The sequence below is a fragment of the Diadema antillarum genome, unplaced genomic scaffold, assembly GCF_040938485.1.
Source record: "Diadema antillarum isolate AM-2024a unplaced genomic scaffold, OU_Dant_1.0 scf00000044, whole genome shotgun sequence".
Taxonomy (NCBI): Eukaryota; Metazoa; Echinodermata; class Echinoidea; order Diadematoida; family Diadematidae; genus Diadema; species Diadema antillarum.
In genome coordinates, this window is record NW_027270933.1 from 1,614,477 (window position 1) to 1,641,191 (window position 26,715).

Here is a 26,715-nt window from a genome sequence, read left to right on the forward strand (position 1 = left end):
TAAAGCCATGTAATCAAGTGTTCAAAAGTATCAGGAATTTTGTATTCAGTGTTCAACTATTTGTTCAGAACATAGTTGATATAAAAGGCTTTGTTTACCATTTGCAAGTGAAACAAACACCCAGCTTTAGTGCTTCAAAATAGTTCTAAAATGTGAGTTAGGGATAGAAACATGCAAAGGTGTAAAAAATATTAATCAGTATAGTCAGTGTTAATTATTGTTAATCATACAAACTGTGAACAAAAGTTATCATAAAATCATTTGTAATTTAAACCATCTAAAGTTATGGTTTACTGATCTTCTAATATTTTTGGTTTTATTGCAAAATTTTTATATGGTAGGATATTTTGTGATACAACTGACCTACACATACATTGTATGCATCAAATGTAATATCTGGATCATTTTTTTTTTTTAAATCACTGCTCCCAATGGGAAACAATACCTTTAAAGACGGTGATGTCTTGAAACTGTGGTGTACTGCATTAATGTTTGTTTTTCTCTTTCATAGCATTTTTTCTGCTCATTATCAGATAATCTAGCTTGAGCTTCCAGGACCATGCAGCTCAGATATAGGGAAACTATTAAACAATGCCCTTACTTTACAGCAGATCACTCTACAAAGTTATAACAGTTTCTTTAAACAAATAAATAAATAAGAAAACACAATGTCAAATATGCTTTGCAATATGCGTATTCAAGGGCAATAATTCATTGCGTGGGTTACTTGATGGGGGTCTAGGTCTTAAACATTATGCACTATTTTCTCTATTCAACACTGCCTGTGCATGCCCCCTCCTTCCCTCCCGTCGATTCCCAGTCAATACAGCATAATTTCTCCAAGTCTTCGCTCAGGGCGCAATCGATTTCACTAGTCAAGGCCTACGACCTCAGTATTTGAATGGAATTACATCAATGAGGGACAACATCAAATCATGTGATGCCACATGCATTGTATTTTATTTTTGTTGTTGTTGTTGTTCAAAGTTATTGGAAGGAAAATTTGCCCCTATTGCGCCCTAACCAACCGCATCAAACATTTGTTTTCCCGATTCCCGTGGTGTTTTCATTAATAAGGTATTTCATTCAATATGTTATCACTGGCAGCCCCCTCCAACATCTGGTCGATCTCGACCGCGGATAATCAATTTTTTTTTTTCTTCGGCTGAACCGCTGATAGCTGGATTGATAATGAAGGTGAAAGACGCAGCCCCAGTTGTCACCCTCGCATGCCGTCGAGCCCATCGTCAATACCGTCACAGGGAATTAGTCTGTCTGAGATTTCTGCCCAGTTTATATTCCATCTTCACATCAGCCTTATTAAACATCGACAAGAAGTCGTCTCTCGCTTGGGCCGTTTTCATTTTGCTTTTTTAGATGCCAGCATATCATCCCACATCTGTTAGAATCCTCCAAGGCCGCAATCTTTCTAGACAGGTTTTAGTAACTTCCTTCTCTATTAGAAAAAGAGAGAGAGAGGACCACTAAAGAAAAAGAAAAAGAAAAAGCAAAAAGAGAATTAGGGAGAGTGAGAGAGAGAAGGAGAGAGAGAGAGAGCAACCACCTAGCAGCAATCGAAGCCTCATGCAGTGCCATGCAGCGTTTGCCCTTTATGCAGTGCCTTTTTTTTTCCAACCATTGGAAGCCTCGTTTAGCGTGTGTCTCATGCGTGCATCCCACACCAGCATAGTGTCTTTAACGTGTCCTCTGTGTGAACCCTCCCAGTGCAATGCTTGTCAGGAGATATTTATGTAATATATGCTTTTTTTCCCCCTCTCTCCCTCCCTCTCCCTCACTTTCTTCTTCTCTATCTCCACCTCTGTCTCTCTCTCACTCACACCGTACACTGTTCATCTACAGTAGACGGGCACACACACAGTGGAAATACACCATTTGTGTGTGTGTGTGTGTGTGTGTGTGTGTGTTCCAATGTGCAGCAGTGCAGCCAGTGCTGGGGATGGCGTGGTGGAAATGCATGTGGTGTGCAGCTCGGTATATGCTGTTCAGAATGCAGCATGTGTGTGTAGATGTGTGTGTAGATGTGTGTGTGTGTGTGTGTGTGTGTGTGTGGTCCTGTGTCTATAGGAGCATGCATGTGAAGGGTAGAGAGAAAGAGAGAGAGAAAGTGGTATACTTATATTCACTTGATGCTCTCTCTCTCTGACTCTCTCTGATCAGGAAGAGTACCGATCAGCATGCCGTTAGGCTCTGGGTCAACCTGCCATTGCTCAGGATTTCTCTCTGGCTACAGGCTTTCCCATTCATACTTCATGAAATTGCTCTTAATTGTGGAAACATGACATAGACACGGCCGTTTCCCTCTGTTTTTCTCTCCCCCCCCCCCCCCCCCCCATTTTTTTTTTCTTTTCCCGCTGGCAGGAATTCAATGAAGATGCAAAGAAGAGGTGTTATTAAAGAGTTCTGCCATGTCCCTATAAAGGAATGGTAGTGTCATGGGCTTTAGGTTGTAATATGGAGGAGAAGTGTGAAATTGCATTACAGACAAGCATTGATGCTTTTGAGAGAATATCGTTTGTTTGTTACTTGTGTTTTGTGCATAGTGCATGCCTCCCTAAGGTTGAATTGTGTAGCTCTTTTTGTTAGAATTCTTTCCGATGGTAGCTTGAGTGACCGCCTCCCCTACCCCCCCCCTCCCCCCCCCCCCCCCCCGAAAAGAAAGAAAAAAAATCCTTTTTTTCAATCTCGACATTATACATAAGTGATCCTATAGCCAGTTCTAAAGAGTACACTGGAAAATAAATTTATTCAAGATGCCTGCATGCCTAAATCATACACTTTTCTCTCTCTCTTGAAAACACATAAATGATCACTGGTATGATACGAAAAGTAAATTGTTCCGCTAGTTATTAATGGATAATATACACATTTTGTACCCATTATTACTGGTTTTCGTAAGCTCACAGGCTACACGGTGGGGCAAGCATTTTCTCATTATTTTGCATTCTGTCTAATTTCATGCCCTGAGATAACATCAATAATACATTTCACTGATTGAGCACTCCAGCTATCGTTCAGTGCAGTCTTTAATATACTTTACAAACGATGGTTTCTAGGTGCCATCAACCAAGTTCCATGCACTGTCAGTTTAAATATACACATTAAATCATTGCATATGTACACCTGCTCATTTGCAATTAAATCATTAAGCCATACATGTATGATTGTGTATTCACTCAGGTACACACACATAAAGCACATATATATAATATACATTAGTGCATTCTTTCCATTGACTTCCGTTTGATATTTCCGGTGAACTCACCTTGGTGATGGGACAGGATGTATGATGTCGTCACACTGTAGGGTTGCCTCGAAGCAAGGATGAATGAGTGAGTGAAGGGATGTATGCTGGTATGATCTGTGATCCCTGGGTCTTCCCATCACGTGTGGCCTCAGACTCAATGCATCATGCCCCACCATCACTGACAGGTGAATTGGATGTAGGGATGGGGGGAACTCAGCCGTTTGCTGAGAATGGCAACGGTGTTCAAAATGTGCAGAGTTTCTTTTGAATTATTCCTCTAAGATATACGTTTTAACAGTGGTTATGATGTCATCTCTTACCAAACTTAATATAGTCTGTATAATTTACGTGAAGGTGCTGTTGCATGCAATCACTTTAGTTTCTGAAATGTACATATTTTGGGGATTTGCATATTTAACTATTACTGAACTTCAGCAAATTTCTTCTGATTTTACTTTGTGATCTTTAATCTGTTCTTGCACAACAAATGTTCAGATCACCTACTTTTCCTTTGGACGAGATGTTTGATTATTACCTCTGCCATGGAGGTAATGTTTTTGTCAGCATTGGTTTGTTTGTGTCAAAAAATTAAGAACAGATGTGGATAAAATATTTCAGACAAAGTTGAAAATGTCACAAAGAACAGATGTGATTAAATTTGATGGTGATCTGTACTATCATCAAGATCCAGCACTTTTTCATTATTTTTTCCCCTTTAGCATTGAGAAATGGGGCTATTTTCTGCAGAACATTGTGGATATACTATAACTTCACAATGGAATAAACTTCACAAAAATTTTTGTGGCTGTTATATAGAAATACAGAATTAAAAGAAAAGTTGTTTTTTTGTTAACTAATGAGATAATGTCTAGTAAACCCATAAATATAGGTGAGGACATACTTCTCACAGGATGAAAATACGGACAAAAGAAGTGTATGAATATGCTGGCATATTGTTATCTTCTTATCCAGAATAGAGTTATGCATAATTAATTTATTTTAAAGAAAATATTAAGATAGAGTACTAGTATCCGAAAGAGCATCTTCACCAACAGTGTAAAATAGTTTGTCATGCAATGAACTAGTTTGTGTGTCTATAAATGTCATCATATGAAAGTAGAACTCTTAGTTGCGATTTTGTTTTTTTAGCACAAGCTACTTTTAAGTAGTTGTACTCTTGTTTTGTTTTTCTATTTGCTTCGGCTGTGACCACTTTCTGTAGCATCAATTTTGGAATTAATAAGCAAAGGGCTTTTCATGGGGTGAACGTGGATTTAAGGTATTTGATGGAATGTAAGGTTCAATTTGAAATGTGTGCATCTTTATATGGTCGGCATCGATGGTCAGGAAATGATGTTGAAATAGAAAAATGCCAATGTTGTCTTGGTGACAAAATGACGTTAAACACTTGACAAAGTTTGTGGAGCTCAGCTACCATTCCGGATGTAATATGTTACACAGCAGTCACCCATATTAATTAATTTGTACAACTGTGTGTGTGTATGTCTGTGTGTGTGTGTGTGCTTTTCCTTTTAAATGTGGCAAAGCCAGTGTTATGAATTACATACTTAGTACCACAAGACAGATATTGCCACCATTTCCTTTTTTTTTTCAATTTTTAATCAGGTGGGGGGGGGGGGAGGTATGAACAAAAGCAGTAGCTGTGTATTAGCTGTTATGAGCGGTCAGTACCTATTTCTTAGGGCAATCAAGTCTACCCCACAGCATTTTTACAATTGGCCCATGCTTCCTGTGGAAAAAAAAGGCTTTTTAATGGAATTACTATGCTAATGGCTGTTTGGCATTAACATGAAAATCAAATAAATGTAAAAGACTCTTGTTTTCTGTTTTAATTGAAGCAGTGGAATAAAATGGAGAGGCACTTTGTTAATGGAAGAGTAATGAATTACTCAATGGAAATTGTTTCCATTACTATATTTTGAATTTTTAAATCTTGTTAGTCTTTCTTTTAAATTCAAATTATTTATTAACTCTGATGACATTGGTTTTTCCCCATGATTTTGACATTCATCTTGTAATTAACTTTGCTAAAAAGGCAATGATTCTTGTATAGATGGGGGAAACAGTTATACCCTGTACAGAGGATTGTTTGTGTGTATTAGTGTGTGTGTGTGTGTGTGTGTCTGTTTTTTTTTTTCTGTGTTTCAGAGGCGCCTTATTAAGGTGCTAATTTTTTTTAAAAGTATATCCTTCATCTTTTTGAATGAAAGAATATTTAGTGACATCTAGCTTTGTCACGCTTTGCAAGAAAAGCATTACGAGAGATTTGCATTGTGTTGCACAACATGACTATAAAGTGCAGTGTATATATTCCATATATTCAGTGAGTGTAATTTCTAGACAGTTTTGCAAGTGGTTAGATTTATGACCATGGAGTAGAGTACTGAACAGAGAAATATATGCTTGCATATATTCAACTTCATGCCGGAATCAGAGTTGATATATTTTCATGAGTTTTGAATTAGAGAATGGCACCCGACTCGCAAAATTTGCTGGAATAAAAACCTCGCGATGAACACTTGTATTTATAAGGCCTATACAGTATTTGTGTGTGTGTGTGTGTGTTCAAGGATGTGAGTTATGTCAAGTGAATTCTGGTTACAGATCACATGGACTGTTCTGCCGTACTTTGGCAAAAGGAAGCAAGTGGCATATCATCCGAATTTGAGTTATTGATGTTTTCATAATTCACATAATGAGCTCTTCTTCCAGGCCAAATTTCATGCAGAAACACTCATCCTACTATTAAAGAGATAGTTAGATAAGACATCATGATAGTCCATTGACATCAGTTTGAATGACAGACACATTTTGCTCTTTTACCAGAAATGTCACTTTTGTCACTTGCTTCCTTTTGCCAAAGTAGGGCAGTGTTCCCTGTGATGTCACTTCAGTCATCAACAGTAGATATGAACACATTGCCTATGGTGGATGTTAAGTTTTCTGTAGCATGAACTTGTGAGGGTGTGCCCTGTGACCTGTGTACTCAAATGCTGCCCTGCCTTGCCACTGACAGTCTTTTACACCACACATCCATAAAAGTTGGCTGGTTTCAAAATGTTAGAATCTTGAATCAGTTTCAAAGTTAAGATTGTGAATTATGCTAAATTTCTATTGTTTTACATGTATCTCCCCCTCCCCCCCCCCCATATACCTGTACAGAATAAATAACACTCATTCTAATGATTATGACTTTTTGCTTGGTACTAGTACTTTGTTTACAATTGTTTACAGTGTTTGTTTGTTTGTTTTGTGCTCGTATATTGTGTTTTCTTCATTTTATCTCATATCCATAATGCATGGATATGTGTGTTTTTTTTTTCAAGGGAGAGTTTTTTGTTTTCATTTATTTCAATTTCCCAAGAGTAATCCATCCCATTAGTTATGATACACTTCCTTTAATGCAAAGGCTATCATTTATTTTTCTTCTTAGTAATTCTGCACAACAGTAAAGATTCCACATTGATTGTAAATTTGAATCAGAAATGCTGTCATTTCCATTTTCTGCATTAAACAACAGGTGTTTTTTGTTGTTTGTTTGTTCGTTTTAGCCAGAGGGGTCTATTGCTTGAGAAATTTATTTCTTCCAATGTATATTGCAGATCTTCAAGTGCCAGATGCAGATTATATGAGAATGTATTATCTTTGGTTTGTTTTAGGTCCCTCCTCCCCCTCCCCCTTCTTCTTTCAGATTAACAATGCTCAAATATGACATTTCTGACGTTAGGCAGAAGTTGGTGAGCCCATAGATCTGTAGATTTTCCAACTAGACAGTAGGACCAAACAGTATGTACATGTATGGTTCATTCAAGTTATATTCCTTTATAATTATGTATAGTGCAGGAGAACTTTGCAAGTCATTTTGCCAACCTACATTTGAAGAGTTTGTTCGCAAAAACCGATAAGTCCATATTTGCCAAATGGAGATATTTGCGATTAAAGGTCAAGAAAAATAAAGAGAATAATAAGAAAATGTTTGCTTCTTTTGACCATAACTTTAATAATGTACCTTTACATGTAGTGACCAATATATCATTTAAAAGGTATTATTTTGTACTTTATGACAGAGACCGTACTTCAAAATCCTAAAAAATGGACTTAACGTTTTTTTCGAACAAACTCTTCATTTGCATACAGAGAGGAAGCTCTGTAACATCAGTCACTTGCAGAATGGCATCCAATTCTAACTGAATTTCTGTAAAACGTTGACTTGAACATTGCCTTTGAGATGAACAATTTAAAAAAAAAATGCTTTGTGTGGAAGAATGATGAGAACACCTACTTTTTTTTACTGTATCATACCTTTTTCCCCATAGAATAACATTCTGAAAGGTTCTAAAATAAATGCATGATCTATCTCTCCTTGCAATTTAAGCCTGCATTTTTTCTGCTTGTAGCAGATTTGTATTGACTGACACATCCAATGAATATGGAAGATTTTGTCAAAGCTTTTCCAGGGAGTGATAGCCAAGACATCCTATGAGTGCTTTGAAAGAAAAAAAAAATAGAGGTATGCCCAACATTAGAGTGTATTTTCTTCCCCAGTATATCCTAATATTCATAATTTGTGCACAGTTATTGTGATGAAGAATGGATATTATATAGAATGTAAGTGTGACAGATTGCATTTAATCCCGCATATTGAAGTTTTATTCATAAGTCCCTTTCTTCTTTTATTTAGTTATTATTTTGTTTTTAGAGAAGTATGAAATTTAAACGCCGTACAATACCTTTCATTGGTACTAGCCCTCATATTCTCTATTTTTATTTTGTATAATGTGTCTATGTGTGTGTGTGTTTTAAAGGCTCAGATCCTGATATGATTTTGAAGGTACATTGTAATTTATTTGAAATGTGCAATGAAGTGTCATCAATTATTGATGAAAGACTACATTGCTATTGCATACTATCATCTCAGCCCATGTCTGAGAAACAAAAGAAAACATTCTTTCTTGTTCTCATGAGATTGTTTTTCTGTGTGTGTGTGTGTGTGTGTGTGTGTGTGTGTGTGTGTGTGTATGTGTCTGTGTGTGTGTCATGCCTGCTCTGTGTTTGTATTTACTTTAAGAGCATACTATGTAAGCAAATGCAATAGGAGATTTCCATGACACTGACATGTGTACATATGCTAGTGGCAGATTAAACAACAACAACAACAAATTAAAACAAAACAAAACAAACCAAATTCAACTGTTAAATAGCCTGGGACTAGTTTGACAGTTTAAGAGCTTTGGAATTATTTAACAGATTTTTAATATCTCTTCAACAATATGGATAGATGATGACAAACCCATGTAATTTCTTTTTTCCCCCCGCAGCACGCATCAAGACGAAAACAGAATTTTCTCAGTCCTGTGGGATTGTTGCTGCACGAGTTATCATGAAGTTGATGTAATTGTAATGGCCTCTCAAAGTAAGCTACGGATAGTGCATTTGAGAAAGACTAGATAAATTGGTAGTAGTCATCATCTGAATTCCCAAAAAGAGGTTGGAAGAGAATTTTCCAAAATGACATGACAAATAAAAGGCATAAAATGCATTGAGGAATTTGAAAGTTTTATTTCTTTTTTTTTCTTTATTGAAACAAATGTTTCATGAACAAGAAATTGTTCAAATGGCAGAGAATTGTTTACCTTACCATGTAGGTAGGAGTTTGATTGCAAAATGAGTTAACTCCGTTCTTGTTGATATGCAATATAGTACAATTAATTGAAGCTCCTTAAAACAAAGAAAATAAAAAGTTCATCAGTAATTGTGAAGTGTTATTCAAGATTATGTCTTGGTATGTGACAAGTATGTATCACAGAGATATTTTTGATGTCAGATGGTAGACTTACTTTTTAAAATGCTTGAAAATGGCACTTAAGCTGTTTTATCATTAAATGCTACATTCAAAACACCAACAACAAAAGGTAAGAGCAAAAAATGATAAAAGAATACAGCACGGAACCACAGAAATGTGGTTTTATGGGACTTGATGGATTTCAAATGTGTACATTTCTATGCATACTGCAGATTTAGAAAGCTTCTTTAATGCCAACCTCAGTGTGAGGGAAAGCAGGGAAAGGCTGAAGATCAAGTCTTGGCCGATCTAGAAACTGACCGCCATTGACTGGCTCCTCCCTGACCTCTTGCCTCCCGCGGACACGTGAGCAGACTTGCGCCTCCATTTTTTTTTCTTCCTTTCTATCTCGCCACTCCTTCGTGGCCGATATCTCGTCTCAACCCGTGCATAATTTCTGCCCTCTCGCACGCAGACACGTACACTATGGTACACAATGTCGTACTATGTATGTGGCATGAACATGTGCATTGTATGCACATATACGCCATGTATGTATGTATTGTATGGCGTTGTGCGAACCTATTTCAAATACCACACACACACACACACACACACACACACACTTCACGCAAACATACACAGAGGCGCGTATGCCATTCGTTGACAACTTTAATGTATTTTTCTTGTTCTATTTTGATCGGCGCTGCGCAGATGATATCATTGGTGGGCACAAAAAGGGATGTTCAGCTATGAATTTTACCGTAAGCCCTGTAAGTACATTACAAGTATGGCCATTAATACACACATACATCACTCTCAAGAATATGACTTCCCTTTTTCTGTTCTTTTTTTTTTTTTTGCGGTGGCTTGCAACTATCGTGGCCACACATGTCGTCGGAAGTGATGTGATGTGAATGATAGCGCAAAAGGTCAGTGTATATTTAATAACTCAAGCGCTCACCACCTTGTGGTTACAGCTGCTAATCCAACACTTCTAGTATGGATTGTTTGCTGCTTTTGGTCTTGTGAATACATTTCCTCAATAGAAGTTCTAATCTTCAAACTTGACATAATAAAAGGAAGAGAAGATTAACTGACCCAACAAGTGAATACATTGGAGCATGATTTTAATGACTTAGTGCCATCTCATTACAGTGGCTAGGTTTATTCCAATATGTGAAAATATGCAAGACACTCTGTATTTTGTTTTTAGAAATATATTGAAAAGTAGCACATCCAGAAGTTAAACAACAAGTAACACACAGAAGGGTCATCCGATGTAAATTCCTAAACATTCTTTTGTTGTCAATCAATGTCCGTTTCATTTCCTGTCCAACGACTATATATTTTTTTTTTCAGAAAAAAAATATGGATTTTAAGTATCTCGTTGACCGTGAATTATCAGCATTGGAGATATTGAGATTTATAAACCCATGGGTTTCTATGCACACATTGCACAGAGCTCTAGAGACTCCACATTTCATAAAGAGAGTACAGGTGACATCAGCTTGTTTGGAGTACTCATGATGGTCACTTTTCCCTGTGCTTGTCTCCAGACAAAAATTTCAAATCTTTTCATTATTTTTTTACACGAATTATCCACTTAACTCTGTGTTCATTTGAATGTATTGATTGATACATTCATTCCCTGGTCATTTACTTCTGTTTGCCTCATTTTTTTTCTCCAAAATTAGAGCAGGTTTTTCAGATCAAGCTTTGTGTTGTAATTTGCCCCCTCCCCCCTTATTGTCTAGTCGTCAAGGCTTTAAGTGTGAGTTTTTATTTCCTCTTTGCCAGGTCAAAGTACATGTACAGCTGTAAATAGAAAAAAAAAAAATACAGAAATACATGAAAGTAAAATGAAACTCTAAACATATAAACCGACCAGTATTTCTAAAGCTTATTTGGCGGAAACCAAAACTCCATCGCAAATAAATGTGTATAAAATTAAAAGTTGATAGTGTTCCATAGTATTCTATTATCTTTTGGTGCTTTTTTTTTATCGAGGACTTTTTTTCATTTGACAGCTTTCTGTGAAAGTTGGAATACCTTGCCAGATAAGTCAATAATCAATCTGCAATTCCACAAGTGTTTCAGGTAAAAACCACCATGGCACTCGGGCAGTGCACAATTTGTATCGACATATTTGAAGACTCCAGCAGCTTTTACAATGTCTATACAGCAAAGACTAAAGAGTTCATCTAGTGAACATAATTTTGCTGACACGAGCATGAGTAACACAAACTCGTACATTTGAAAAAATGGCCGACTATTTCTTCTTTGTGCATGTAGAGTGATTTTGAGAACTCTACTGCTGATCTTGTGTAACTAGTGTGTTATTTGTTTAAAAGCGAAATTGGCAAGATTGTCTGGAATCCGTGGTATTTCTCTTCCAAAAGAATGCCATAAAGCGGCGTGATTTATATACGAAGTAGAGTTTTGGCCTCGCGGAGGGGAGGAAGGGAAGATTTATATGTATGGGCAGTTTTCACTTCATTGTGTGCATAGACAGTGAACGTCATGTCTTCTACTACTGCTCAGTGTAAAGTAGAATATGGGTGCGGCAGGGGCTGTGTGTATAGGAGTTGATTGCGTATAGCCAAGTTCGTTCCTGATGCCTCCCTAAATAGACGGCCATCATGTACATTAACATTCCAGACAGCGCTAGAGGTAGGGACATTCCGAGATCTTTCGCCGCAATGCGAAAGAAAAGCAAAGATATTATGCCTCCAAACAAGGGATATGGACGAATGCCAAGTAAATAATAATGATAAAAGATAAGAGATTTTGTGTATTTGTAAACCACAGCATACAATATTTTGCAAAAGCCAGACATTCAGATGTTTCTATTTTGGTCAATACGAGGCATAATGAGTGTTTCGCCATTTTAGTTCATTATTGTGTTTGTCCACTTGTTGAATCTGAGAGATAGATTGATGTAGGAAATCAACAGTTGAACTACTTATAATACATTATTACATTAGTCCTCCACTTCAAGCTTGTGGTCAGTCTACATATTCAATCATTTGTTGCACCCATCCACATGATTTGTCTGAATTTTCATGATGGCAGCGATCAAGGAATTTTCCTTCCCTGCCTATTTGTTTTGACCACAATATATTCACGTCATAGGGGCTAGTCAAATCAGCAGTGATAATCAATATGTTTTATGGTACATTGAGATCATTTACATTAGATTAGAATAATGGTTGATTACTTATTTCAGTGTCTTTTATTCATTTATCCATTATGATTATCAACATGGATTATTTATCAGTAGTCTCTGTGAGCACTTTTCCTGTGAAGAAAACAAAACAAAGGATTTTTATTTTTCATTGGTCATTCTGTTGCTGGGGATTGTAAAGCATATAGATTGTTTCCGTGACAGTTTTATGCCACCACAGTTGGTTTTCATCGATGGCCATCCTAGTCTATTCATATTTCATATCAAAGTTTAGAGGCAGGTACAATGTGATCAGATGACAGGAGGGAAGCTAAATTTGACAAACTTTTCCAAATGTTTCTCAATGCAAGATTTTCTCCCAAGTTTAAAGTTGACCCTGACTGAATGCAAACTGACATCTACAAGTTCCAGACAAAAGTGACATTTGATTCATACAAACCAGTGGTACATCTTCTACAACTACTACTACTACCATTACTACTTCTACTACTACTACTACTACTACTACTACTACTACTACTACTACTATACTACAACTACTACTACTACTACTACTACTACTACTACTACTACTATACTGCAACTACTACTACTACTACTACTACTACTACTACTACTACTACTACTACTACTATACTACTATTACTACTACTACTAATTATTCTTCTTTTCCTTTTCTTTTTCCTCTTTCCTTCTTCTTTTTCCTTCTCCCTTTGTTTCTGTTCCTGTTGGTAATACTTTCTGTGTCTCCATTTCTTCTTCCCATCTTTCCTCGTTCTTGTAAATCTTTTTTTCCTCATACTCTTTGGTGTTCTTCTTTGTCATATGAAAGTGCTGAGCAAAAAATTGAGCTGTAACTTTTTAGGTACATTGTATTTGTGCATGTGAGCTGTCCTTATGTTGGTATAGTGTTCTCCTTACTCCCACAGACAGTTATGCCAATGATTTCCATGGCTTTGTTGCTAAAAATCTTGGTTTTTCCCTTCTTTTCTTTGTGTTTCGCCACGACAGGTGGGCGGTCGAGGAGGGAAGAGTCGATTAACGCTGGGCATGGCGGCTGCGGCCGAGTTCCGGAATCACCTCACAGACTTCAGCGAGCACTACGCACAGCTGGGGCCGGCGAGCCACGACAACCCACCCGACGACGGGAGACTCAAGAGTGAGGTGATCATAAAGGACAACCGACGATACTACCTGGACCTCAAGGAGAACTCGCGAGGGCGCTTTTTAAAGGTGCGGGATAGAGTGTTGAGTATCAAGGCAGCAGCCTGCATTAGAACGCAGCGCACACTTTCCCGTATGTGTGAATACAGGGCCCTCAAATGAAAACAGTGTTTGTCCGCTGATGCAGCTATTTTGATAAATTAATCTTTAATACTGTAGGAGGCCATTATGATAATGTCTATCCAATTTGCAAGGAGCATCCTTTAATAATAGTCTACACAAGTGACCTAGTCCATAATAGTGCATAATATCTGGGGCACTAAACGAGATTATATGCATAACATTTCGACGTGAGCATGCACCGTTTCTCGAGTAGAGACTTATCTTTAGAAAATTGACTTCTAGCACCTCACAGTTACATGTCATAGTGGATGGCATGAATATACGAAACAGTGAAATGTACAAAATATGCCACACTAATTCTACCACTCACAGGTTATAGAATCCCAATATGCTGAATACACTTTAACATTTCAGAGCATGCCCAGACTTCATGTGCGTGAGTGCTCCTTAAGTTTCAATATCAAAAAATCTTATGGTAGAAACCCAGCGCTGGACTTTCCCAATGACGCAGGGGCTGGTGTGAACGCTTGGACAGGCAGTATTCTGTGTACATGTACCTCTCTTGCTGTAAACCCCAATTGAGCTCACATCGAACACATATCACACTGCATTGATTTCACATTTTGTTCTCGTAGAAAAACTTTGGATTTGTACAACATAATAGTAATCTAGGGTTTGAGACATAGGGCCTACCCTTTCACTAAAAAGACTGACACGCAAAAAACAAACAAACAAACACACACACACACACACACAATACAAAACAGTCTTTCTCTCTTTTCCCCTCAAATTCTCTTTTCCAGGTGTCACAGACTATCAACAGAGGTCCAAGAACCCAGATTGCTGTGCCTGCCCAAGGATTAGTGGAGTTCAAGAATGCACTCACAGAACTTCTAGACGAGTATGGAGTAGAGAGCGCAGGTGAGTCTCAAAGTGCCCCTTCAATTATCATCCCTTTCTTTGCCATAATCTTAGAATAATATGGTACAAAGCCATGGGGTTGTCCGTGCTAATTGGCACTTCAAGTACTCAAAAGGGTTTCAGAGAATTATGGTGGGTGTTAATCGCTTATAGTCACAAGTCAAGCTGTGGAAACTACTCTGCTTGTTGATTACACAGTTCATGCAGTTCATGGCATAAAAGAATTTAAATTCTACAAATTGCGTGGAATGAATTAGGAACAAAAGTATAGAATACAGGCATTTGGCAATTTTTCATAAATTCAACCCATGAAGGGCACGATTGTAGCTATTGCTGTATATTAGCAATTATAGCATAGAAAGATGTCCTACTCTAGGTAGATACTTGTACAAGTAATGGGCTGTTTTGTATACATGGAGGGACCATTTTTCATCAGTGCAACCCATGTGCTCTCTTGACTTTGTTTTGCAGAGGAAGGCCAAGGAAACGTCCCGGAGAGTAAATCATTTAGGGTAGAAAATAAGAACTTCTACTTTGACATTGGACAGAACTTCCGCGGTGTGTACATGAGAGTCAGCGAAGTACAGGTGAGACCGCACCCTTCGCCCGAGAGGCGAAGATTTTGTTTGTTGTTTTGCTTTTTTCTTTTCTGCGTCCACCTCATTCGGTCGTTGGCGTCGATGACACGTTTTTAGGAAATGCCGAAAAGCCTCTTGAGATGATGGTTTGAGGAGGGTTAGATTGAATGATGAAGAAGACATACAGCTGCAGAAAAATGCACTCACTCGCCCCTGAAAAGACCAACATAGACCAGATGTCTGTGTAGTTTAGACTCAGTAAGAATACTCAAATATTCAAATACCCATTGCTAGTCTTTGTATTTTGTGTATAAATTGAGTGTTGGTTTGTTGTTGATTTTGTAAGTAAATATCCACTTGCAAAATGCGGGGAAGAGACAAATTTCTGTGAAATATTTGATGCATACAGTCTTTGCTTTGTTTGCTACATGTACAACATGTATGCTTGTGTTGGCAATTACTTGGACTGTAATCAGATTCGTGCTGCATTTCTGTGCACAAGTTGTAGTCATATCAGAGGGATAGAGTGACCATTGACCATCATGATTAACTTTCGTGATCATTGTGCCAAAACTGTGAGTCCATTTCTCCCCTATTTCTGTATTCGTATGTTTAATGAAGTCAGTTCAGAATTTTGGGAGCACAAAAGCGGCAGCTGGTTTTCCTTGCACACTGATTAATGACCGTCCTGATGGCTGTCTTACACTGTATGTCTTTCCTATCCAGCCTCGCAACCAGTTCCGCACATCGATCACGATTCCGGAGAGGTCATGGGCCCGCTTCCGCGACATCTTCTCAGAGTACGTGGACCGGATGAAGGAGATTCGAGCGGGAGAAGGCGGGCAAGGGGATGAAGGGGATTAAGATAATCCGAAAGCCGATCTTAATCCCCTTTTGATCCTCATCCCCCCAACACAAACACCCTCTGCCTCAGACTGAAGAAAGACGGGAAAAGTACACATTTTAGATAACATTTTACAAAAGAGTTGGAGAAAACAGTGCAGATGAAATTACAGTGTGTGTATTCATGCAGTGTTGGTTTCAGGAGATTTTGAGAAAGGAGAAGTGGAAAAAAAAACAGAAAAAAATAATTTATATAAATGAAAGATATTATATCACATTTAGATGGATTTTGTATTGATGAACTGCAAGGATTAATTTTGCTTAAAAAGAAAGGAAGCGATGGAATTCATATTTTGTCAAGTATTGTGAGAGTAAACTTGTGAATTCCAAGATTTTATGCTACCAAAGCGCAACAGGTTTTTATTTGTGTTTTATTTGTTTGTGTCTTCTTAAAAGAAAGGAAACATAAGCAAGTGGATGTGAAGAATATTGAAATCACACTTTGATCAGGGAATAAAAGAAGAAAAACAGAGAAGGGCTGTAAGGCGAGATGGAAAAAAAAAACGGAGGTTCTCAGTCCTTACACGAGTCAGACAAGAAAGATATCGCTTCCTTTGCCTTCAGAGCATGAATTCCCAAGTTACTAAGCAACCATTGCCTGATGCTCTCGTAATATAACAATGAAAGATTATATACCCTTGATGAAATCAAGCCCCTTGCGGTCAGAAATCCAAATCCAGAAATTTTGAATCAATTACAGCATGCATTGGAGAGCTCTTTGGTCCGTTTCAGAGAACTGGCTTTAGAATGAGAATATTATGTGGGGCGTGGCATAAAAGTATTGAGATCTATCAGGTGTAAGGGGCCATCAAGAGGATAACAGTGGAGTAGAGCAGGAACGACCATTCAAGCCAAACCAACACGTCATCTCGATCTCAGTGCGGTTCATTTTCTGCATCTGATGACTACCCAAACAGCGATCTTTGATGTCATGACGCCTGCAATTTTTTCGCGCCCCGTAGCCTTTGGCGTTACAGGAAGGCTGCGTTTCTACGGATACTGGGTGGCGTGCACGTGAGATGGAGCCGTGGGTGGGTGGTGACTGAAACGGAGCGACCTGTTTGATCGTAGTGGGACCGGACACCAACCGGAGGAGAATGGGTCTACGCACAAGGAATTCGCAATCTTTTGACAGGTGATATGATTGGTTAGTCTGAAGGGAGGGGGGTAGAGTACGTGGGAGAGGGGGTACTGGGGAGTAGGTCAGCTTCACAATAGTGGGCAAAGGTAAACAAAGGAAACAAGTAAACAAACAAAGGTTTGGGTACTGTGAAATGAGTTCTGAGTCCTTTCCGCATCGCATGTGATGTAGGTAGGAACAAGCCGCCGAAAATCATTCGAGGATTTTTCGGGGGGAAATATAAAACGGGGGATGAGCGAGGGTGAGAGGATTGGTATCTAGAAATTTGCGTATGAAGAGGAGTGCGTTTCTAACCAGCAATGTCATCAGACACAGAGAGAAAAAAAATGTTATGAAAAAGCATATATTAAAAAAAAAAATGATGGTGTATGTTTGATACATCTTCTGATGTGTAATGCGTTTGTATCTTACGTTCGCACGAGGACAGTTGTCACTTATAGGCACGATTTATCGAGTTGGCGTTATTGAAAGTAGGATTTAAAGAAAACAAACAAACAGTGGAATAAAGCAGACGATTAGAGTTGGCACGATGTTAAAGGAAGTATAACCAAGAATGGCGGGTGAAGAGCTGTCTAGAGAAGCCAGGTTTTTGTGTGACTTTGAATATTGCATTAGAGATATTGTAATCGAACCTACCTTTTTTTCTGAATGGGTCGTGAAAAACTAGATGACAAAAAAAGATACGATGTTGTATATGTGTTTGATATAGGCACCTAAAAGTAAGAGATGTTTCAGATTTTTATAGAGATCTGTGTTTTTTGCTTTCTTCTCTCTCCTCTCTGTACTTTAATTCCTTACTCTCTATATTTTCTAGTCCCAAATTGGTCTCTCTCTCTCTTCATTTTCTTTGTCGTCTCTCTCTCTCTCTCTCTCTTCTCCTGTCCGTCCCTTTCCTGCAGCTATTTTCTCTGCGTTCTTGAGTTCGACTTATTTAAGCCTGTATATTTGCAACATGAATTTTTCTGGCCTTTTCCACTCCATGAAAAAGGGGAGGGAACTACAGTTGTTTGAGAAAGTAATGTAATTGTGTTCTTCTGTTTACTTGTGGTAGATCTCGAATATATTACCTTTTATGAATATATGATATTTTGTCATAGTTTCTCGTTTGTTTCATCATCTTCTTCTCCGTTTCAAATGATTCTGCACAATTCTGTAATTGCTTTCTTTCTCCCCCCATGACACTTACTGAAATCTTGAGACCCATTTGAACTATACGTGGCTGTATTGTATCCTAGGCTACCACTTCGGTTAAAGAATAACTCGGTATTTCTTGCGGGCAAACCGCCATTTTCTAAGGTGGGCTCTGAGACTATAGATTAAAGCTTGCTGCAAAGACCATGTACAGCAGGCTTAACTAAACTGTCCCATCCAAACCAAGTCTGCTGTGTCAGAGAGGTGTTGAGAAACCTAAAAATCGGGAAGATGCGCAGACTTTATCCAGAGTTTAGCCACCTGCTGTTCTAGCCTCGTAATAACAAACAGACAAACAAACAAACAAAGGAGATGGGAAGGGGGGTGGGTGGGAGATGTTGATAAAATTGAAATGGTATCTTGCCATCCGTCTTTTTGCTACTGACAAAAAAAAAAGACACACAAAAAAGGTAGACGCCCCAAAAGCAAAGAGCCTCTTTGACGCCATCCTGGTATCAGATAGTGTGTGCTTGGAAGAAGATTTTCTGAGTGACTGTGACATAGTGTGAGTAAAGTCCTTAACACTGAATCTTTATAGAAGCATGTTAGCTGTTGTTCCTGAGTTGAATGTTTTAAAAGGCACGATAAGCTCTCTACGTATGTATTGTATTGTAGAATGGAGTGGAATTTAGTAAGTTTGCAAGAAGATGAAAAAAAAAAGAGCAACAACATGCAAGGAATATATGTATTAATCAGTTTGGCTTGTCCTTTGGTGAATAGGGTACTGAGGGAACATTCATAGCATCGATTCTTGACTGTTTTGTGTAAACATCCCCTGTAAAGATGATAGGTTGTAGTGTATGCATATAGACTGAGTTCAGACATAAAGATGTACTTGGTTGTGACAGGAGAAGGAAGTTGGTCTGTAAGTAAATAATCATTTTTAGTAAGCTCTTGTTAAAAAAAAAAAAAAATGTCGTGTAGCTTGCTGAGTAAGTATTGCTCATACTGTCTGAAGGTAAAGAAATGGTTTGTAAGTCTGACATACTTGTAATCAAACAATTTCTTGGGTCAAACTTTATATGATTGTAATCCACCTGGTCGATTAGCTATGCATGATCGAGTGAGAAATGCGACCTGTGGATCTCAAATGTGTCGTATGTCAAACAGAGTCAATATCAGATGGCCATACACAGGTGAAAGGTTACCAGATGAAGAGATGGCAATGCGATGTTTGTATGGCTGTCATGCATTTCCAGTGGTATTTTGAACCCGTTCATCACTCGGCTTTCCTCTCATAGGTAAAGGACTAATAGACCTTAAGAGGCAGCATCAATATGTTTAAAGAAGATGTGCACACATTCTGTAGTACAGCAACTTGCTCATTGTCAGGTATGGTACCATGTTTTTGTGCAGCAGGCTCTGGCTGGCCAGTTGGGATGAATGCGCAGAACAAGTGGGTCATGGATTCAAACCCCCAAAAGATGATGATGGAAATGCAGATACATCGTTTGCATTTACGACACATGCATCTCTCCTCTCAATACCAAGGGTACTTCTCTAATTTTGCATTCAGTAAACAATACAAACTTACCAGCTAGCATGTAAAAATGAAAGCAAAAAAAGTACAAGAAACCCGCTTCCGATGAGACTGCAGCCAAAGCATCCCGACCTCACATATTCTCTGCTCCTGTAAACAGATTGAAAATTGATTGCAGCCATACCAACTTTGATCTTACAAATTGCCAGCATCACCTGGCCTTCATTCAAACATTGACTACGCAAGTTGTCTCGTAAGTGGGCTGCGCCTTTTCGTTTTCTTTGTGAGAGTACGTATCGATTTCGCTTCTGGCAGACTTACGTGAAATTGCAAAGTACGAACAGTCACTGGAAATGCATGATACCGTCTGTGTGTCCATCTGAAACTGCTTTCCATGGAAGCATTTCACAGATATGCTGAGCCCAAGAGTTGAGTTTTCTCTTCACATTGTCCTTTATTTTTTATCCTGCTGAGCTATCATTTTGCTAAGCGTATTATGTGTTTTAGTGGTTGGGAGAAAACAACAACAGCAACAACAAATTGTTAACTATTTATGTACAACTGTATGAAATTTTTCCTGTATGACATAAAGACAGAACTATTTGAAAAAAAAAAATCAACAAAAAAATCCTGTATGTTGGAAGGAATTGCGTGCCAGCTTGTATTTGTCTCTAGATCTTAAAAAAAAAGTTAGTTCTTGGATGAAGAGGTTTATGTTAATGAGCGATTTGCCAAGGAGGAGGGTGATGGAATGTGGATTGTTTATTTGTTTGTTTCTTGCTGTCTTTTGTGAGAGGTCTGATTGTTGTGCGAGACTTGAGTATTAAGTCATCTTCTCGTGCCCCGCAGAGGGTCATCTGTGATTAGGTCCGAAAGTACTCCATGTAGGAGCCCACATTGATCAGTCTACTCGACCAGTCAATGTCTTGTATTATCCAGCAGTGACAGTTTTTGAGAGAGCCCTCAACACTTTAAAAAAAAAGTCCAGAGCTTTCAGTCTCGCATATCTCTGTTTCTTAGTTAATCACTATAGACTAAATGTGTGTTGGAATACTTCAGAAAGGTATTAAAGATTACTCGAGCGTCCAAAACGCCGAACTTACCCATAGACCACTCCATTCATTTGTCTGCGAGGCAGAAATGTTATTGCGACCCATCTAAGCTACCGATGTGTGCAAAGAAAGCAGAATCGATAGCCAACATGGTCACTTCACGGCATATATATGCTCACTGCAGTCAGAGAGTTTTGGGGGGTTGTGTTTTGTCTTTATTTTTCTGATACTGACTGGAGTCAGAGTTAAATGTAAGTAAGTACAGTTCTTTTGAACCACAGACTCAGAGAGATTTAAGAGAGAATATTGAGTTGCAGATAACTTTCTTTCTGTGAAAGAATTCTGCTTTGCGCCGATGAGGAATGGAAAAAGTGATATGGTGTCATGAAAAAGAATGTCCCTCCCCTGATTTCGACATTTGACGTACATCATTCCGCAGAAAATCATTTGTGATTCCATTGCTATTAAAATCATGACCAGCTTGAATGTTTGATGAGAGGCAAGGGAAGATCTTAAACGTCTTCTTTGGCGTTTGCCTGCAAAGGGGATGGTTTCACACAGACATGCACTCGTACACACATAAACTGTGTCCAGCTATTGGTGTAAAAGTTGCGAAGCCCTTTATAAAAAGTATTACGGGCTATTAAAAGTGCTTGGGGTCAGCACGCTGCTTGTAATATATGTTTTCTGAATACATAGTGTACAACAGGTATGTCATCCACTGTACAGTACAGTAGAATTATCATCTAGTGCAATTTCCTTACAGTAGTGTTCACTGTGAGCAGTTTGGTTTTCCCCTTTTATTTTCTTCCTCTTTCTTTCCCCCTTCCCCCCTCCTGAAAGCTACTACGCTTGGTTGCACAATGCAGCAGAATTGACAGCTGTTTGGCGGCATAACACAGAGGCACATACATACAAACAGATATATACAAACATACACATGCTGCTATCCGTCATGGATCCATTTATCTTATTGTAGGTGTTAACATTATTTTTTTCTGTCATTGCTAAACTTATCCCTCTATCAAAAAAATTTAAAAAAATGACAAAATGAAAGTCATCGTCTAATCTGTCTTTCTCATAAAGCAACAACAAACGATTCATCCATTAATGGGAGGGGGTGGGAAGGGTGGAGAAAGTAAAAAATGATTTCTGTGGAGTTTTTGTGCTTCCCACACTTGACAAAATGAAGTCCCCACCCCCCTAAAAAACAACAACAACAACAGCAACAATGAATACATAAATAAAATATTCCGAGGCCCCTGGCATGTACATCAGGCTATTTGTCTAAAGTGGCTGTAGATTTCCCCGTCGAAGCCCGAGATGAATGTTTTTCAGTATCATATGGCTTTCTTATCCATTTCTACGATGTCTCTGCCACATCCGTTCTTATGTGTGCGCATGAATGTTTGTATGACTTCTCTCTCCCTCCGTCTCAGTCTGGTCATATTTCTGTTTCCTCCGTCAGCTTTCGTGAGTTTACATACTATTTTCTTATCCATTCTCCCCTTTCCTTCCCGCTCTTCAGTTTGTCTTTGTCTTTGTATAGTGAAGTTAGTTAAGGCAATAATATGATGTTAAGTCATTGGCCTTTCGCATTTTGTAAGCTTACAAGGATGCCGCACGGAAAATGAAAACATATTCGTTGTGGCTGTAAAGTGACTCTCCAGATCCCTATGTAAGGAGAAACAAAGAAAAAAAAAATGACACCCTAATGCAAGATAGTATACTTCTTTACAGAGAGATAGTGAGAATTATATATAGAGAGAGAAAAAAGAAAGAAAGATAAGTTGAGCGAGAGAGAGTGTGTGTGTGAGTGTGCGCAGTTGGAAAGGTATTACTGGTAAAACATATTGTAGTCAATAGTCAGAGGTTATTGATAACCAACTGTTGAACTGCTAACCATAATCTACAGATTAGATATATTCTGATCAAGATGGTAAAATGGACAAGTGAAATACATGGGCTTTAAAAGAGAACAAAGTTCAGTGGAGATTTTTCAGACACTAGAAAGGTGGCGTTTCGCCCATTCTTTGGTTCGTTGCACAACCGCCGACAAACTAGGATATGTAGCAACATGTGGGTCATTCTAATATGGCAGGTGTGCTGTTGGTATGATGATTATTTGTATGGTTCCCAAGATACATAAAGCAGAAGGAGTGTAGAAAGAAGAAGAGGAAGAGGGAAAAAAAGAAGAAGAAGAAGAAGAAGAATTGTCCTCTGTTCTTGTGACTGAATGCAGGACAAAGGGGGTACACATTGTTAAAGGATCCGGGGTGACGTGAACAGACCAGTATCTACAGACGGATGAGTGCAAAGTTCTCATTCACCCTCAAATACAATGCAAGTACCAATGCCAGGTTATGGGAGATAGGACAGTCAATGTGCGATTTCTGAAGTGTTAGCTATACATCTGTGGTCTACTCTTACCTTGTTGGTTGTCGTCATCGGAAAGGAAAATCTTATTCATGTGATGTGTTGCAGTAATTTTCTTTGAATTCTCTTGTGTTTCATTGGTATGCACCAAACCTTATAATGTGAACTTGATGAGGATCAAGAGTACGAGGTGTTAAAACTGAATATGCGAAGAAAAAAAATAATGATTTGAGTGACTGTAGTTGAGACTAGCACTGTAGAATTTTAGACATGTTTCCTTATAACTTCAACAGCAATGCAAGCTTACTGTCATTTTGAGGCACCGTGGCCACTGTTTGCAACTGTCACGGGTTTATCGGCTTTTGCCGTGGAAATTGTAAATAAGAACGTAGCAGATTTCATTGTAAGTAACAATCTTTGTAAGATACCTTGATAGGTGAGGCACAAATCCAGAAAAGGGAAAGACAGCAAGAATTAAAGCAAAAGGGAGTGCATGCATCTCAAATATGATTTATACTACTCACGATGATCCACAGAGTTATGAACAATTGATTTTGTTTTTGGTAGAAACGGGTAAAAATTGTGATGTTGCAATGTACAGAGAAAAATATGGAGAAAAATAGAATATCACATTTTGTTGTTCTTCCCCCTTTCCTCAATCGTGTTATACTGTTGAAAACCAATAGATTGACCCCTAAAGATACTTTAGAGAAAATAAGATTTATGCAAAGATGCCAATTGTTATTTCATTTTTTTTTTTTTTTTTTGGGGGGGGGGGGGGGTCATTTCTTGTAGGCCTACGCCTTTCTTTTTTCCCCAAAAAAATACTGCAGGTTTAAAGGAAAATACTGCTTTCCCCCAAATTGTATTTATATGCATGTCCATGGCAGGAAAGGTAGAAATACTGTCTTTTCACCCAAAATACAAAGTGTACACCCTTGCCGGCCCTCAGAATACTGCTGTGGTGATTAACATGTTGGCATCCCTGTTCATTTTGCAAGTGATGAAAAAGGAAATAATAATCTTGGAACAAAAAATAGCAAATTAAGATTATTTTTTGTCACTTGCTGCATTTGAATTGTGGCCTACAATACATGCACTGGTGTACCTGATTTGCTTGCCTTACAATGACACACACACACACATACACAAATAAGCACTCTTTCACACACAAGGTGGAGGTCTAGTGGTTTGCATGTTTGACTTGTAATCAGCAGGTGCTATGTTCAAGCCCCGAGCAGGATGCTAATACAGACACTGCCTCTTTCGAATATACATGGTACATGGTACATGTATGCAAGCGGCTGCCTGCCTGCCTAAGCATAATTTTTCATCTTGCGGCCCATTCATTGCTTGTAAGAGTAGGCAAGATAACACTTGTTAAAAATATTGGCGATGGTGCACATCATGTGCAGATCCAGAATATCTCCAGTAAAGGACTAAGAGAGGGCAGGTCCATGTCCCCATACCCATAACCATACCACTACAACTTGGCGTTTACTGTATACGCCATATATTTCGCGAGTCTAAATTTTCGCGAATCGAGACTTGCCGACGATTTCGCGAGTGGTTGAATTCGCGATCGTGGAGTCCTGTACTGAATGGAGAAATGTGTACGCGTACATCACATTCATATCGGGATCAGAGTCAATATTTTCGAGTGTTTTTAAAATACGCGAATAGCAGCTGACTGGCGAAATTCGCGAAAATAAAAACCTCGTGAAATATTCGGTGTATACAATACATTACTTGACTTCCACTGGCCATGGGTGTGAAAAGTCCAATGTACAAGCATGCTCCTTGGGGGCGGGGGGGGGGGGGGGGGGGGGGGAGGCACACATGAAAAAAAAAACAGAAGTACAATTGCATTGCTGCCTGCAGAAAATGATGCAAAGTGCAAAAGTATGATATCATTGAACTTGTCTAAGGTATTACAGAAGTCTGCATGTGTGTAGTGGATGGGTATAGGAAGAAGAAAGATGTTCTCGTTTCTTTGTAGGGAGATGGGTTGGTAACACTGTGTCAAGATGGGTACCGACTGACGGTCGTGAGGTTGTCACTCACTCCAAATGTATTGGTTCCAACGGTGGTGAATTTGGACATCCCATTAGAGTTTGACATCAGGTCATTGTGTTAATGAAATATGTAAGATCTATCTAGAAGTTTCCACATTGACTTCTTTGGCTGGCTAAGTTATTCCCTCTCTGTGGGAAGTAGGAAAAAAAAAAAGCTTGATGAATTTTAACTTGTGAGCTGTAAGGCACCCTGACATGGAATGCAATGTATGGGACCTCTTGAACCAGCATTACTGACAATGGCTGTGACAGTTTGAAACTAAAGTAAATCAAAGATGTGTTCTCTGTCTTTTTGCCTTTCTGTTTCTCCTCCACTCGGTCAAACTTAAATGACTTTCTTGCGTTGTAGTTGTTGATGCATATACATATACATATATATACATATTATATATAAATAATGTAACAAAGAGAGATAGTTTCAGCACCTTTAATGTTGCACAAGAATGATTTTTGTCGATTAAGATTAAAAAGAAAATAAAAAAACATGAAATCTGTGATATATAAAAGATTGTGTGAGGTTTTGCGAATAGCAGTCGGTGATTTTCATGTTTTACATGAAGTATCAACATGTGATGTGTCTGCATGATCAAGACTAAGGGGTTGTGTTCGAAGGTTTGTCATATGTGGAAGATGGAATAAATAGTGAGATGTTTGTTGGACCCGTTCACATTTCTTCATGTGAACTGGGTCGTCTTTGAATTGTGAAATGTTATAGACGCGAGTAGAAGTGTATACCAAGTGTAGCTTGTTTGCATGTGTTTTGCTGATTTTTTGTTTTGTTTGTTTTTTGTTTTCTTTCTAGTTGAGAAAGTTTCTGACCGTTGAGTCTGTAAGATTATCATAATGTAAAGGAGCAATGTTTGCTAAGGGTTTGAAGACTTGTAACCGTTTGACATGGCTTTTGTAATGGGTATATGATCTCCGCTAATGTACACAAAGTGTATCGTGTTTGCATGTTACGTTGAACGAAGACGCACTGCTGTGGTCTAGGGCAGTGTCGGTTGTTGTAGCATATATTATGTCTCGGCTGTGTTACTAACAAGCGGGAATTGAGCAGTTTTTCTTTCATGGTTTCCATAGTAACAGCACTTGTTTAAAAGCATGTCATGAAAAGGCGTGAAGTTTGGTCAGATATTACAAAAAAAGAAGAAGAAAAGGTTTGAATTTACTCTCTGAAAAGGTGAAAAAAGTTTAAATCTGTCAAGAGAAAGCTACAGGATGGGGGCAAGAAAAATGATTGAATTTTTTCCATCCCCCTAAGAAAATCAGAAAACAAACACAAACACACACACACACACACACAAAGAAGAGACAAATTACTTGGTGAAGTATGGTTTGATTGAGGTGTTCAGACAACTTTTAAAAGAAGAACTTCGTACGGTGTTATCCTGCTTATGTGAAAGGGCACTCACAATGGGTTTTGTCTCTGACGTGGAGAGGAGCAGAGGGTTTGAAA

At 38.5% G+C, this 26,715-nt stretch overlaps 1 protein-coding gene across 4 annotated transcripts in view; it reads left to right on the top strand.

Annotated features, from left to right (window-relative positions):
- The window catches only part of LOC139713990 (transcriptional regulator protein Pur-beta-like), a 77,120-nt gene extending 55,194 nt beyond the window's left edge, over positions 1-21,926 (top strand). For 3 of the 4 annotated variants that reach the window (XM_071625729.1, XM_071625713.1, XM_071625722.1), the window contains 4 exons: positions 13,267-13,488; positions 14,346-14,463; positions 14,935-15,050; positions 15,768-21,926. In XM_071625729.1, coding sequence (XP_071481830.1) covers positions 13,267-13,488; positions 14,346-14,463; positions 14,935-15,050; positions 15,768-15,905 — 594 coding nt within the window. In that variant the 3' untranslated portion in view covers positions 15,906-21,926. The remainder of the gene's footprint in view (positions 1-13,266; positions 13,489-14,345; positions 14,464-14,934; positions 15,051-15,767) is intronic. The other variant, XM_071625735.1, reaches the window with a different exon arrangement.
- The last annotated feature ends 4,789 nt before the right edge of the window (positions 21,927-26,715 follow it).